The sequence below is a fragment of the Dipodomys spectabilis genome, unplaced genomic scaffold (genome assembly GCF_019054845.1).
Source record: "Dipodomys spectabilis isolate Male_0828 unplaced genomic scaffold, ASM1905484v1 ptg000783l, whole genome shotgun sequence".
In the NCBI taxonomy this organism is placed as follows: domain Eukaryota; kingdom Metazoa; phylum Chordata; class Mammalia; order Rodentia; family Heteromyidae; genus Dipodomys; species Dipodomys spectabilis.
Window position 1 is genome coordinate 13,137,189 of NW_024871460.1, and position 13,397 is coordinate 13,150,585.

The following is a 13,397-nucleotide window of genomic DNA, read 5'->3' on the forward strand; positions in this document are numbered from 1 at the left end:
CTCTCTGGCTGGACTCACTGCATGTTCCAAGGTTGGGATTGAGACACAGAGAAAGGGGTGGTAGGGATCAGACTGTTTACTGCCCACACTGCTAATGAGAATAAAAGAATTTGTAAGTTATTTTACATTTTGAACTCCATTACTAGAAGAAAAGATTGTTAAGTCAATCAAAAGGGATCCATCAATCAATGGGGTAAATCTACACCCTCAATTGGACAGGCTTTTTAAGGGCCTTTTTTTTCTTTGGGCAAATTTATCTACATCACAAATGCTTTTTCTGCCTGTCACATAAAAGGCATCAGCCAACACCCGACCACGTGGACCTGACCTAACCATCCTTTGGAAAGCTCTCAATCTGCTGGGTACAGCTGTTTGCTTTCCCTCATCTAATCCTCAGCTACCCTCGAGGTGGGTATGATCATTTTCCCCCACTTCACCCAGGAGAAACTTGAAGTTCACAGGGGTCAAGACCTTACACATGAAGGCCCTCAGCCTGGAGGCTGTGGCATGCTGGCTTGAACTTGGCTTTCTGAGCTCAGGAGCGGTACACACACACACACACACACACACACACACACACAGAGAGAGAGAGAGAGAGAGAGAGAGAGAGAGAGAGAGAGAGAAAGAGAGAGAGAGAGAGAGAGAGAGAGAGAGCAGGGGCTGGACTTCTTCCAGGCGGTGGAGGGCGACTGTGGGCACAGCTGGGTGAAAGGCTGTTGTCCCGGTAAAAACGGCCTGGCTTCCCCAAGGCGCAGGGAGCCTTGCCAGCCTGGTTCCCCCCCCCCCCCCCCCCCACCGCGTCCTGCCTGTGTCGCTGGGCTGCGCGGCCAATCCCCAACCCCCAAGAGACCCACAGGCCTTTCAAATCCCTAATCAAGATGCCAGGTCAGCCCCGCAGCCAGGGACTGGGCTGGGGTCCGGGAGGGAGAACCCCCAGACTGGGTAATTATTGTAATTTACTTATAAATGGAGATGAGCCGGAGGAGGGGAAAAACAAACAACTTTCCTTCTGTCTCCATGTTGGCTGTGGGTGACGTCGCAGCTGATCTCAGCCTCGCCATCCAAAGAGCACCCCCAATCACACCTGAGACCAAGGGTGGGTGCAAGGCGCAAAGTGGGGGTGCGGCACCTGTGGGCTCCTGGGTGTGGGGGGGGGGCGGGGAGGGACGGGGTCGGCTCTCACCCGGAGGGAGGGCGCAGAGGGGAGGGGCCGGGCCGCACTGCGGATCCCCGCGGGTGGGGCGCAGCGGGGTGCGTGGGGCGGCTGACCCGGGGACCCACAGGTGAAGGCGCGGGCGGGGCGCGGGCGGCCGGGACACCACGTGTCCGGAGGGCGGGGCGGGCGGGGCGGGGCGCGGCGCCCGCGGAGCCCAGCGCCACCGGTGGCGGCGGCGGTGCGGCGCGTCGGGACCGCAGCCGCCGCCCCGCAGCAGCCCCGCGGCTGACACCCGCGTCCTCGTCCCGCGCGCGCAGGTGCCTCCTCCTGGACGGCGGCGACGCGAGCCGGCGGGCGGCGGCGACGGCGTCATGGGGCCCCTCCGGGAAAGCAAGGTAAGGAGGACCCTTGGCGGGCGGTGGGTGGCAGGGTGGCGGGGTCCGAGACGGGAACGAGACGGCAGGTGAGTGAGCATTGCGGGGCGAGCACTGGGGCAGAGGTGAGACGCGGAGGGCTGGGAGAAGAGGGAGGGGGAGGGCGGGCGGAGGGCGGGGCGGTCATTTGCTTATGGGATGGGAGGTGGCCCTGGGTGCGGAGATTTGGGGAGGGGAGGTCGAGTCAGGGATGACTTCAGAGGGTAACGAATCCTATCTGGGGAAACTGTGGGATGGGGGGGGGGGGGCAGTGTCGGCGATCGTAGGTGTGCGTGTGCATCTAACACGTTGGTGACTGAGGAGCGAGGACTCCAGCCCGTGAGTGACCCAGCATTGCTCGGACTCGGCGCGGTGCCCAGCCCGAGCGGCCGGCGTGGCATACCTGCTGCGCGCCTGCTGCCGGACGTGCGGGGCGGGTCCCGCGGCCGGTCCCGCGGCGGGGCGCGGCTTGGCGGCTCCGGGAGAGCGTGAATGCCTGAGCGGCCCCGCGCGCGTTCCGCGCGCGCCCGGGGGGTCCCCTCCGGTGCCGGCGCCGGGGCCGGGCCGCCTCCCAGCGGGCTTGACTTTGGCCGTGACCCCCGGGCGGGTGGTGACCATGGAAATGAGCGGGAGGTCGGATTGAGAAAGGGCGTCTGTGACCCGGGCCGAAGCCCTCTCTCCTGCAGTAGCAGAGGTTGGAGGGAGCCTGGAATTTGGAGAGAGGGGAGGGGAAAATACAAAGCTCCTCTGAGGAATTGGTGTTCGCAAGGCCGGGTGGTGGTCATCCTGAGAGGCTTTCTCTGTTCTAGATCATTACAGCAAGCTAGGCTCCTCTGGGCCTCAGTTTCTTCATCTGTAAACAGGGACATGCATTAGTCCAGCCCCCACCCCACCCCACCCCACCCCGCCAGTGTTGCAGCCTCAGCGGTGGAGAGCAGAGGAGAAAATCGGAAAGCCTGGTCAGAATCTGACTTTTGGTGCCTGTGTTTAAGGCAACGCGGGGTATTGAATGTTACTTTTTTTTTTTTTAAGCAGAGGGAGACATTTTTATTTTATTTTTATCTCGTGGGTACCTAGCAAGGAAAACAAAGCTACATGTGATGTAAGAGCTTGGGGCCATCTTCCTGGGTATTGGATTTGTGTTTGCTTTTCTCTTGGCAAGGAGCCTTGTATACCAGGATATTAATGAATAATTAAGGTCCTGTCCGGAAGAGGAGGAGGGATTTTAAAGTGTGTGTGATCCACCAAGAAAAAAAAGATGTTTCGATCTAGGAGTCTTTATTTATTTATTTATTTTGAGAAGATGGGGGGAAAAAAACACCCAAAAGTCAAATTGTCACTATTAATTTAGGAAAAGGCACACTAGAAATCTAAAGGAAATAACTTAACTGGCCAGAGTGTGATGTGAGTGGGTGAAGGACCTAGGGCGGGTGGTGATAGATAGAAAAACCCGATGTGGGGAACGCCCTGGGGCGGGGAGTGGGGGAAGGGGGGGATGCTGGGGGAGGTATACACACAGAGGAGTAATGGATTTGGGGGGAACTCATTTCAGTTATTGAGATAAGGATCACACTGAATCTTATTCAGAAATGTGGCTTCTTGGAAACTAGACAGGAGTGGACTGTGGGAAACAGAGTCTCTTTATTTTCTAATTTTGAGAAGGAGCAGAAAGCACAGCATCATGAGAAGGAGATTTCCCGAAGTCGGATTCCTCGCTTGATTCTTCGGCCTCATCTCCCTCAGCAGCAGCACAAAGTATCCCCAGCCTCCGAGTCTCCCTTCTCAGAGGAGGAGAGCAGAGAATTCAATCCCAGCAGCTCTGGGCGCTCAGCGAGGACCATTAGCAGCAACAGCTTTTGCTCAGGTACAGTAGCCACTGGAAGACACCATAGCAGGAAGCATATGCCTGTAGGTAGACTGTAGGTGGATCAGGCCGGACCACGCAGATGGTTAGAACTTCCACTGTTAGGATGACTTCTGCGGTGAACTTTTCTGATTGTTTTAACCTACACATAAAACAGGTTCCTAAGGCTGAGATCTGAGGATCTCCATTCAAAGCCATCCCAGGCAGGACAGTCCTCATGAGACTCTTATCTCCAATCAACCACTCAGAGACTGGAAAGGGCACTGTGGCTCAAAGTGGTTAGAGCTCTAGCCTTGAGCAAAAAGAGCTCAGGGACAGTGCCCAGACCCTAAGTTCAAGCTCCATGTCCAACAAACAAACAAACACTCACAGATTCAACCTATTGGAATTTTGTACTTGTTTTAATACATTATTCTAGTTTATAATTTACACTTGAAAATCTAACTTTTTGTTTCTGTGACTGCTTAAGCAATGTGTTTTTTTGTGAAATGTACAAGTGTAGTAGACTGAATTTTATGCTAACCACCTTCATAAGTCTTTGTGTTTAATATGAAGTCTCCAACATGAAGTGACATCTAATAAATGAGGTCAAGGACTACAGAGGATGTGATTAAATGGCTGGTCTTGTAGTTTACAGGAGAAGAACATGGGTGTTGTCATGTGGGAGGCCTGATTGTGGGCAGTGCTGGAATCCTTGACTCTGCTACTACTTACTGCTATGTCACTTGGAGCATGTCGCTTAAGCTCCAAAGCTTCAGTTGTTACAACCATAAAATAGGATATTAGTGGGTTAGTATAGCATATACAGGTTGAATAGCTCTTATCAGAAATGTTTGGAGACATAACTGTTTGGAATCTCACATATATTTTTTTAATTTCTAATTTGGAGTCATTTTAATAGGTGATGAAAGTCTTAGGGATGGGAGCCAAGTCTAAATACAAAATTGACTTGTGTTTCTTATACATCTAACATACATGGCCTAAGGTAATTTAATGCAATATTTTGCCTGGAATCTGTGACATGTGTCAGCTATAGAATTTTTCACTCATGGCCTTAGGTCAGTGCTCAGAAGCTTCCCGCTTTAAAGCATTCTTGATTTAGGGTTTTCCTATTAAGGAGCAACCTGTAGAGTTGTTATGAGGTTTCTATGAGACCAGTTATCCTAATGAACCCCTCGGCAGAACCTGGATTATAGAGGTGTTTAATAAATGATGGTTTTTCATAGGCTGAGCTATGATTTCCATTGGCAAAAGCTAATGAAGTTTTACATAGCTCCTCGAGGCACCTCCAAGATCACTTGACAGGCTTTGTCAAGAGAATGAAGCATATATCTTACAAGGATGTGTATTCTTTGAAAACTCTTAGGAGTTTGGGTAGTATCTGAAGGAGTCATTGGCTTATAGTTAGTAAAGGGTGTCTAATAGTGGATAAGGTTTATTTAGAACTAATTTAGGGAACATATTGTTTGAAGATGAATGCCCATAGAAGGCTCCTGTGAATGGAGATGCTGTGATTAATGTTCTAACTAAGCAGATCCAACATTCCACAGCATTGAGTGCTAAAAACTACATATTTCAAGTCCTTTTATAAGTATAGCTTTGGATTTATGGCATATTTCCACAGAGTAATTTCCTCCTACACACAAGTTGTATTTTAGAAAAACTGTGCTGCCTGCTTTTATTTATTTATTGCACTATGAAACCTTAAATTCTCTGCTTGGTTCTGGGGGGAAAATACAGTTTTAAATGTTATTGTCATTTAAATGATAGAAATCTAGTTGCAAATATTCTTCCAGGGGGAGCAAAAAATACATAAAAAGAAACCAGTATTCCTGACAAGCTGGAGCAGTTAAAGTTTCTAGAATCATGAGCTACATTTACAGAATGTAGCTGTTTCCTTTAACTATGTTCTAGAACTCAGGACTCAGTCATTCAAGCTGATACTGCTGTGTTTACATTACACAGTTCCAAATTCATTCTTGATATTCTCTCCACATAATCAGTTTCTCTGTAACTAACTCCAGGGTGAGTAGAGTTATCAGATTATAGAAAGTTGACTGAAACAATGCCAAAAAGAATCCAAAGATATGATCAGAAGCTATAAATGTAAACCAAACTGGGCACCAGTGGCTCATACTTGTAATCCTAGTTACTCAGGAGACTGAGATCTAAGGTTCATGGTTCAAAGCCAGTTCATACAGGAAAGTCCATGAGACTCTGATCTCCAATTAACCACTAAAAAGCCAGAAATGGAGCTAGGACTCAAATGGTAGAGCACTTGCCTTGAGCAGAAAAGCTCAGGCCTTGAGTTTAAGCCCTAGGACCAGCACCACAAAAAACAAAAGCCAAGTAAACCATTAAAATTATTAATTTTGGTTATGAATCATTCTCTCCTAGACCCATTTCCTAAAATCCTTCCCTCTTCCCAGAAGACTAGCCTCCCACCTCATCCATAATGGTGTACATGAACATCGAAAGTAGATATTGATCCATCTGCCATTAACTAACTGAGAATTCAGTGGCAGAAACATATAATTATGGGTGTCTGTAAACCAACCTTTCAATTTTTAGCTTTGCACTCTGTCTTCAGATAGGCTTCCTTCTGTTCCCAGACCTCTCTCTCCATCTTCCTGTGTTGGCCATTCCCCAAGGTTTGGCTCTGATACCTTTTCCTTTCTTGCTTTCCTTTCCTGCAGAGCTCTGATGAGCCCTACAAAGGCTTCTGAATGCTGAGCGACTAAAATTGACAGCATCAAGGCCTTTGGGGGCATGTTAATGATGCTTTAGGAGGTCAGTCAGTGGGTGGGAAATAAATGGGTTTGGTTCTATGGGGAGCACTAATGCTGCAGGCAGTGAGGTAGAGAATGTAAAACATGTCCAGCCAGCAGGGGGAAACAGCTGGTTTTATTCCAGCTCCCCAACCCCGCCCCCAACACTGAAGCCACAATATGCCTTGCTTAATCATGGCAGTTAAAAGAGACAAGATACAAACATTAACACAAATGTTAAAAATGTCATTCTCTGCCAGAATGAGACTAAAATAACTTAGAGGTGTCTGCTGGCACCAAAGCTTCATAGTCTTGTAGGTTCAACTCCCCCTAGCTTATGTTCACTAGAAATCACCACACTCACCACTGTGAAGGGGGGGGGGGGGGCGGGGAGGAATGTGGAGAGTTAATGGAATTCATACAATCAGAGAGAGGAAATACGGAAGATGTTACCCACACACTCTGAAATTTAATTTGAAAACTACATTATCTCTTCCCCAAATCTGTCTCGAAGACACGAATTATAATAAGCATCATATGTTCTAAAATATCCATTTTTGAAAGAAAATGTCATGAGTGAATAGCTAAGGGTCTGACATTTCTATTACATACAAATAAATATTCTTATAGTAGATGATACTTACACTTTGACCAAATAACTGACAACTCTGTATCATCTAGCTCCCCAATCCCATAGGTTTGGTTTCTTTTTCCTTACACTTTTACTGATTTGTGAAATTGAAAGACTGGCACCATTTCCAAGTGACCTGTCCATCTTTACCTACTTTCTCCTATCCCTCCCCCCTACTCCACTGCCTCCTTCTCTTCTTCCCATGGGAGCCCAGGCAAGGAACATTTAATGACTAGATATTCTATATGCTAATTTGTATGTTGTGTTTATCTCATTTCAGAGGGTAGGAGTTGTGTGTGACCTTTTGCAATACATTTGGGGTGTGTCCCCAAAGAGCTCTCCTTTGAATAGCTGCTTATTGGCAGATTCTCTGGGAAGATTTGTGTACATTGTGTGCATTTCTCCAGCCTGAGAGTTTTTGCACTTGAGCCTCATCCTAGCATGAAAACAGTCCATTCCTTACGGCTTCTATTCCATCTCATCACCTTGACCTTAATTGGATACAGTGAAGTTTATGTTTTACTGGAGATCCGGCCTTATTTTGTGTGGATAGCAAGTACAATATGATATGTAATATATTATATATAATATATATACATATATACACATAGTATATAATAATAAATATATATCAGAAAAGGATGAGGGCTTTATTTAACTTAAAGAATGTATAGGAAGTCCTGTGAGTAATAACTTAATAAAAATAAAACCCCTCCAATTACCCAACATTTATTCCCTCATCTTTCATGAGAAGTAATAAGTCTCACACTTATAATGTGTGTTCTGGGTGTGGTCCATTGAATGTAGACATCTATTCATATTTTTCTTTTCTTTTGTTGTTAGTAATGAGTTGTGTTTGTTATCAAACCATGACCTCAGCCTCTATTAGAAAAGCTGGTGACCTGGTGAGCATGAGCGGTAAACATCAGTCACCTGGCGTGGTTAGCAGCATGCTGTGCATTTCTCTTTGCTTAGTTGAGGCAATAATTACCCCTTGGAACTGGGAGGCTGATGGATTGCTGGGTTTTAAGCTCATTCTCCTTGGGGTGCCTTGTAAACATGGCAGGTGGAACAAATTATGCATATAGAACCCTGGTTGTTTTATGGGAGACCAGTAAATTTCCTGAGTTATTTTCATGTTTCTAATATGCTCATACAGATACATGGGCAGGTTTGTCAGTTGCATTCCAAAAGCACATACCCAGTCAAGAAAAAAAAGTAGTCAAAATTAGAAATACTTTTTTTCTTTGCAGTCTAATCTCCATCAAGGTGTTTGTGGAACGTGTCTTGGGGAAAAAAAATCTTTCTTTAAATGCCAAAGACCTAGAGATAATTGTTGTTGCTGTTTGTGGGCAGAACAATTAAGGCAAATTATAACCTGACTGCTGCCCTGCTGGGGCATGACAGAGCCTCCAAAAACCTGCCGGCTTTGCCAACCAAAAATACTTCTGCTATGCTTTTGTCTAGTTGAGGAAAGTTGGCATTGAGATGGAGTGAATGTACTCGTGAGGACTGAGATGAACTGCTTCAAGTGAAGAGAGCTGCCGTACCAAATTATCTCTAATTGAATGACTGCCAACCTACTGCAAATTGGAAAACAAAGACTCTAAGAATGTAGTATCACCCTTTGAGTGAGGGACAGAGGTGCTTGTGCATTAACGTAATATGCTTCAAGGATTTCATTACTTCAGCCACAGAAATACATTCTTGATGAGACAGGTTACAGGTGATGGGTGCATAGGAAGTATTTCCTTGAGACTATGGTAACTGCAATTAAGACAGGAACAAATTCATTTTTCCTTTCAATAAAATGAAAATCCTCAGCGGTGGGGACTGTGAACGATGAGAGGGATGGAGGTTTGCCCTTATCTAAAGGTAAAGTATGATTCTTAATCTGAAACTCATTTGCATTATAAAACATGCATCTTTTTATTTGCATGTCACAAACATTTAATATTATGGACATCAGGATAAACTTTGCCAATATTTTTAGTATGTCTTAGCCAACTAGCTTTCTTATTCCCTCACTCCTAAACAACAAATGTCCAAATAAATGCCAGCTCTAGGATCTCTACTTTCACCATTTTGTACTATTTCTTTCAGAAGAAATCCTAGCCAAGTTTATAAAGTGATGACTCTTTTCATGTTTGCTCTCACTACATATATATATATATATATATATATATATATATATATAATTTTACTTTATTGTTATTATAGAGGTGATGTACAGAGGGATTATAATTATACGAGTTAGGTAATGAGTACATTCCCTTTCATATACTCTTCTGTTTCCTCATCTACAATATTCATCTTTATGGCAGTGTTTCCTTGTTTCAGAGTATGTGGTCTGTCTACTGGAGAATCATTAGCAAATCATTGTTAAAATTTGTATAGTGCAGCCTCACTGTAAATCCATCATCTTGGAACGATTGTCCACATGCATGCTAAAGTCTAAGACTCACTGCTTTGTAGTTTTTGTGTTTAGGGTAAAGTATGAGGAAGATGAGGATTCTACCCAAACTGGTACCACAGGATGAGTGAAGATCAAAGATGACAGAAATGCTGGCAACAAGCTCTTTAAGCCAGTGGCCAAGGGGCAAGGAGAAATTTCTCTGTATCCCTGGAACTTATAACTGTTGACTTTATAATGATAAGTTTTAAGTCATTTCTCATGGCAATGATATTATTTATTTCTACATAAGGGATTTGTTGCAAGTGATAGAAAGGTAAAGAGAGAGAGAACAGATATTCTTGCTTTACTTTCTATGCAATTCTCTCTCTGGATTTACTATCTCCACCCACACTTTACTGTACCATTTTCTGTCTTTGATATTGGGATGACTTGGCACACATTGCTGTGAGTACATTGGGCACACTAAGAGTAGATTCTAAGACTGGATGGCTAGATCTAATAAAGGAGAAACTTAGACCTGGAAGTTTTAGGACATTCCACATTTTACAACATTGTGCCAACACATAGTTGTACAGTAAGTATAAATTAAGTTCCTGCTAAAGACTTTGGAATTGTTCTAAGACTCGAAAGATGAATGAAAGAAAAGGGTTGGAAAAATCATTCATCTTACTGCCTTGACACCTGACAAATGGAATAAGAAATCTTTGAATGTGATGCCCACACTGATACCTTTTATTCTTGTTTTATGTCCCTGTCCCTTTCACTCACACCCAGTATGCAAACATCACACACACACACACACACACACACACACACACACACACACACACACACACACACACACACATTCTTTCTCTGTAATTTGAGCTTGCTGCTCTGCTCATTATCAGCATTGACCACTCACATTACGTAAGGCCAATGATGCAAAGACAGAGCATTAATTAGCATTTTTCGTAGATGAACTTACACAATGGCATCAGCAGATCTGAGTTAACAGCACAAAACAGACTAATAGGACTAATGGTATAAGTACATTTGTTGAGCATCTTTAATCTGAAATCTTAAGTATTCCAAAATTCCAAACTTTTAATAGTCTTTAAACATTCCAAATTTCAGAAAAATACAACTAACCATCTTGGATAATAAATGCATAACCTATCCAGATCAGAGTCAAAAGCAAAGGATCCAATTCAACATCCAGGTTCAGTTTGCCTTGCTCTGTTTCCTCCATCGTGGTTAGCAGACCTGGTTTTATGTCTTCTTGTGTTACTTGGCTCCTCAGTAGATGGCACACTCATAAGGAGCAATATTGTCTCCTGTATGATAAGGGACTTAGAAGTATTTGCTTCTGAGTTCTCATAGTACAAGAGACAATAAGTGACTTGAAGCTTTGATTAACATTAAGGAGTTTGTAGAGTTTTGTGAAAGGCAGAATTCTGAGAACAGGACAAGTTAAGAGTTCTTATTTGATAAAATGTATTTAGAATGGGCACTATCATAGTCATTTGACAACACGACGAGACAACAACTCAGTATCCAATTTAATAGTTTTCTTAAATAAAGGAAATCTTCCTATCTTGATTTCAGCCTGCCAAAATGTCAAGAACAGCCAGGGCCCAGTGCTGTGGAAGCTAGGAGAGAGACCTCTTGCCAATAAGAAAATCAGGGTGGGGGAATGCTTTCCTGAAGAAATGGCATGTAGGTGAGATTTTTAAAAGACTTATAAGAGTTTGAGAAGCAGAGTGTGTCATGAAGGCAAAGAGATCCACGTGTGAGAAAGTGTAAAGTTTAATGGGGACCTATTTAGGAAACCATAAGGAATGCTGCCTGATTCCACATAATCCTTATTTCACAGTCATGTAAACCATGAGAAAATCTAGCAACCAAGATTGCCTGCTTAGGTGCAGGTCACATATCTGTGTTTCCCAGGCTCCAACCTGACGCCAGCCACCGCCCAGTTCCACCCTCCAGGCAGGTTTTATTCTGCGAAAACCTCAGTCTCCTCCCACTGACCTGGGGAGATGGATGAACTTCCAATATATAACTGCTGAGTAGGTTTATGTAGGATGATTCAGGGGCATCATGTTGACCCAGAACCCCTGCTCTTCTACTTGCTGACAACACCTGGCCCTTCTCCTGCCTGATCAGACAGTTCCTGGCTTCCGGGTAAGCTGTCCTGTCCTGAAGCCCCCATCTGCTGGGAAGTCACTGGGGGTCCTGGCTCAGGGAAGAGGTTCATCATTTCCTGTGCACTCCTCTTTTGACAGGGACCCCAAACAAGTGCATACCTCTGCTCGTCCTTGGGGTTATGCAGCATTCACCCCATCCCAGCAGAAACCCACATCGTTTGTGTTTTCCCTGCTCAAGTAGGTTTTCTCTGGGCTCCTCCTCCTCTATAGCTGGCCCAGTCTTCTTTCCCTTTACTCCCTGTGCCTGTAACATTCTCTACTAGGTAGCATTCCTATCAGAGACTGACCTAGACTCCCTTCTATTTATTTTGTGGTGTTTACGAGTGCTCTATTTTCTTTTCATGGGAATTACATTTTACTTTATTCACAGGCATCAGAATATGTTTGTTATAGATGTGCAAGGACATATGTCAGAATGGATAGCATCACATAGGATTTATTTTCCTTTGTGCCAAAGATAAGCTATATAAATCTGTGGTTTTATTTTCTGTTTATGCATCCATCCTGTAGATATCTAGAGAAGACACTAGTCTAGTAGCTGGGCCAAGCAATGAGCAGACCTGACATGGCTCCTGCCAGTGTCTCTACCTCCCATTGCCAGAAGTCCCCGTCATTTGTGTCCCTCAAGTGACATATGAACCATCATTTATTCAACCATTCTGTGGGTGGACATTTTGTCTGTGAGGCTCAGTTCCAAAATTACAAAGCTTGTTTTATGAATGTCTTTGAGCACATTTCTTCTTCTTCTTCTTCTTCTTCTTCTTCTTCTTCTTCTTCTTCTTCTTCTTCTTCTTCTTCTTCTTCTTCTTCTTCTTCTTCTTCTTCTTCTTCTTCTTCTTCTTCTCCTCCTCCTCCTCCTCCTCCTCCTCCTCCTCCTCCTCCTCCTCCTCCTCCTCCTCCTCCTCCTCCTCCTCCTCCTCCTCCTCCTCCTCCTCCTCCTCCTCCTCCTCCTCCTCCTCCTCCTCCTCCTCCTCCTCCTCCTCCTCCTCCTCCTCCTCCTCCTCCTCCTCCTCCTCCTCCTCCTCCTCCTCCTCCTCCTCCTCCTCCTCCTCCTCCTCCTCCTCCTCCTCCTCCTCCTCCTCCTCCTCCTCCTCCTCCTCCCCCTCTTCCTCCTCCTTCTCTTCTGTCTCTCATCCCCCTCTCTCTCCCTCTGTTCTTACATCCATTTTGCAAAAAGAAGTAGGCTAAAAGTGCGAGCTAGTGTGTTGTATAGTACATAGTTAGCATGTAGAAGACCCTGGGTTCAATTCTCAACCCTTACAGTCCTAGAATGAAGTAACCACCACAATGCATATTGGCTTTCCCAAACAATTCTTTGTTGACAAATAGAAAGCCCAAACGTCACAATTGTATAAGCTGTATAATAAGCAGTTCCCCTTTTTTTCCATTCTTATCTCTTATTCTGTCTTAACTATCACTATCTTTAGTTTTCCCATTATGGAAGGGAGAAGGAATGTTTCCGTTGCTCCAACACTGCTAACAGTAATCCAGGGGTTGTTAGAGGGGTTTGGAACTTTCACAATGTAAGCATTTGATGTAATAGAGCTGCTTTCTTGGACTCTTCACTGCCTCTGCTTTGTCTTCTCTCCCTTTTCTTCTGGCTCTCCTCCCTTTCCCTTCCTTCTTTCCCCCATCTCCTCCCATGGGGATGGGGGAGACTTAAAGAAACTGAATCTTTTTTTTTTAAGGCATGGCCTAGAAATTGAAAATAAACTCATATTATGAAGGGAGAAGGAATGTCAGAAAAGTGACTTGCCTATTTTTGGACAGCTCATAATCCTGCAAGAGAGTGAGAGAAACAAAAGCTTCTGTGACAGGTGAATTCAGGACCTCTTGACTCATGGGAATGATGGAGCCTCCCTGTACTGCGAAGTCAGCATCCTTCCTTCATCAGAACGTCTAGGCAGAGCTGGAATTCACGCCACTAAATACTTGAACAATGATACCCCTACCGCCAATT

General features: G+C 44.8%; 1 protein-coding gene across 2 annotated transcripts in view; it reads left to right on the forward strand.

Moving 5' to 3' along the window:
- The first annotated feature begins 1,490 nt into the window (after positions 1 to 1,490).
- The window catches only part of Sybu (syntabulin), a 65,457-nt gene continuing 53,550 nt past the window's right edge, over positions 1,491 to 13,397 (forward strand). Inside the window, exons 1-2 of one of the 2 annotated variants that reach the window (XM_042673016.1) lie at positions 1,491 to 1,551; positions 3,229 to 3,433. In XM_042673016.1, the coding sequence (XP_042528950.1) occupies positions 1,528 to 1,551; positions 3,229 to 3,433 (229 nt within the window). In that variant the 5' untranslated portion in view covers positions 1,491 to 1,527. The remainder of the gene's footprint in view (positions 1,552 to 3,228; positions 3,434 to 13,397) is intronic. The other variant, XM_042673015.1, reaches the window with a different exon arrangement.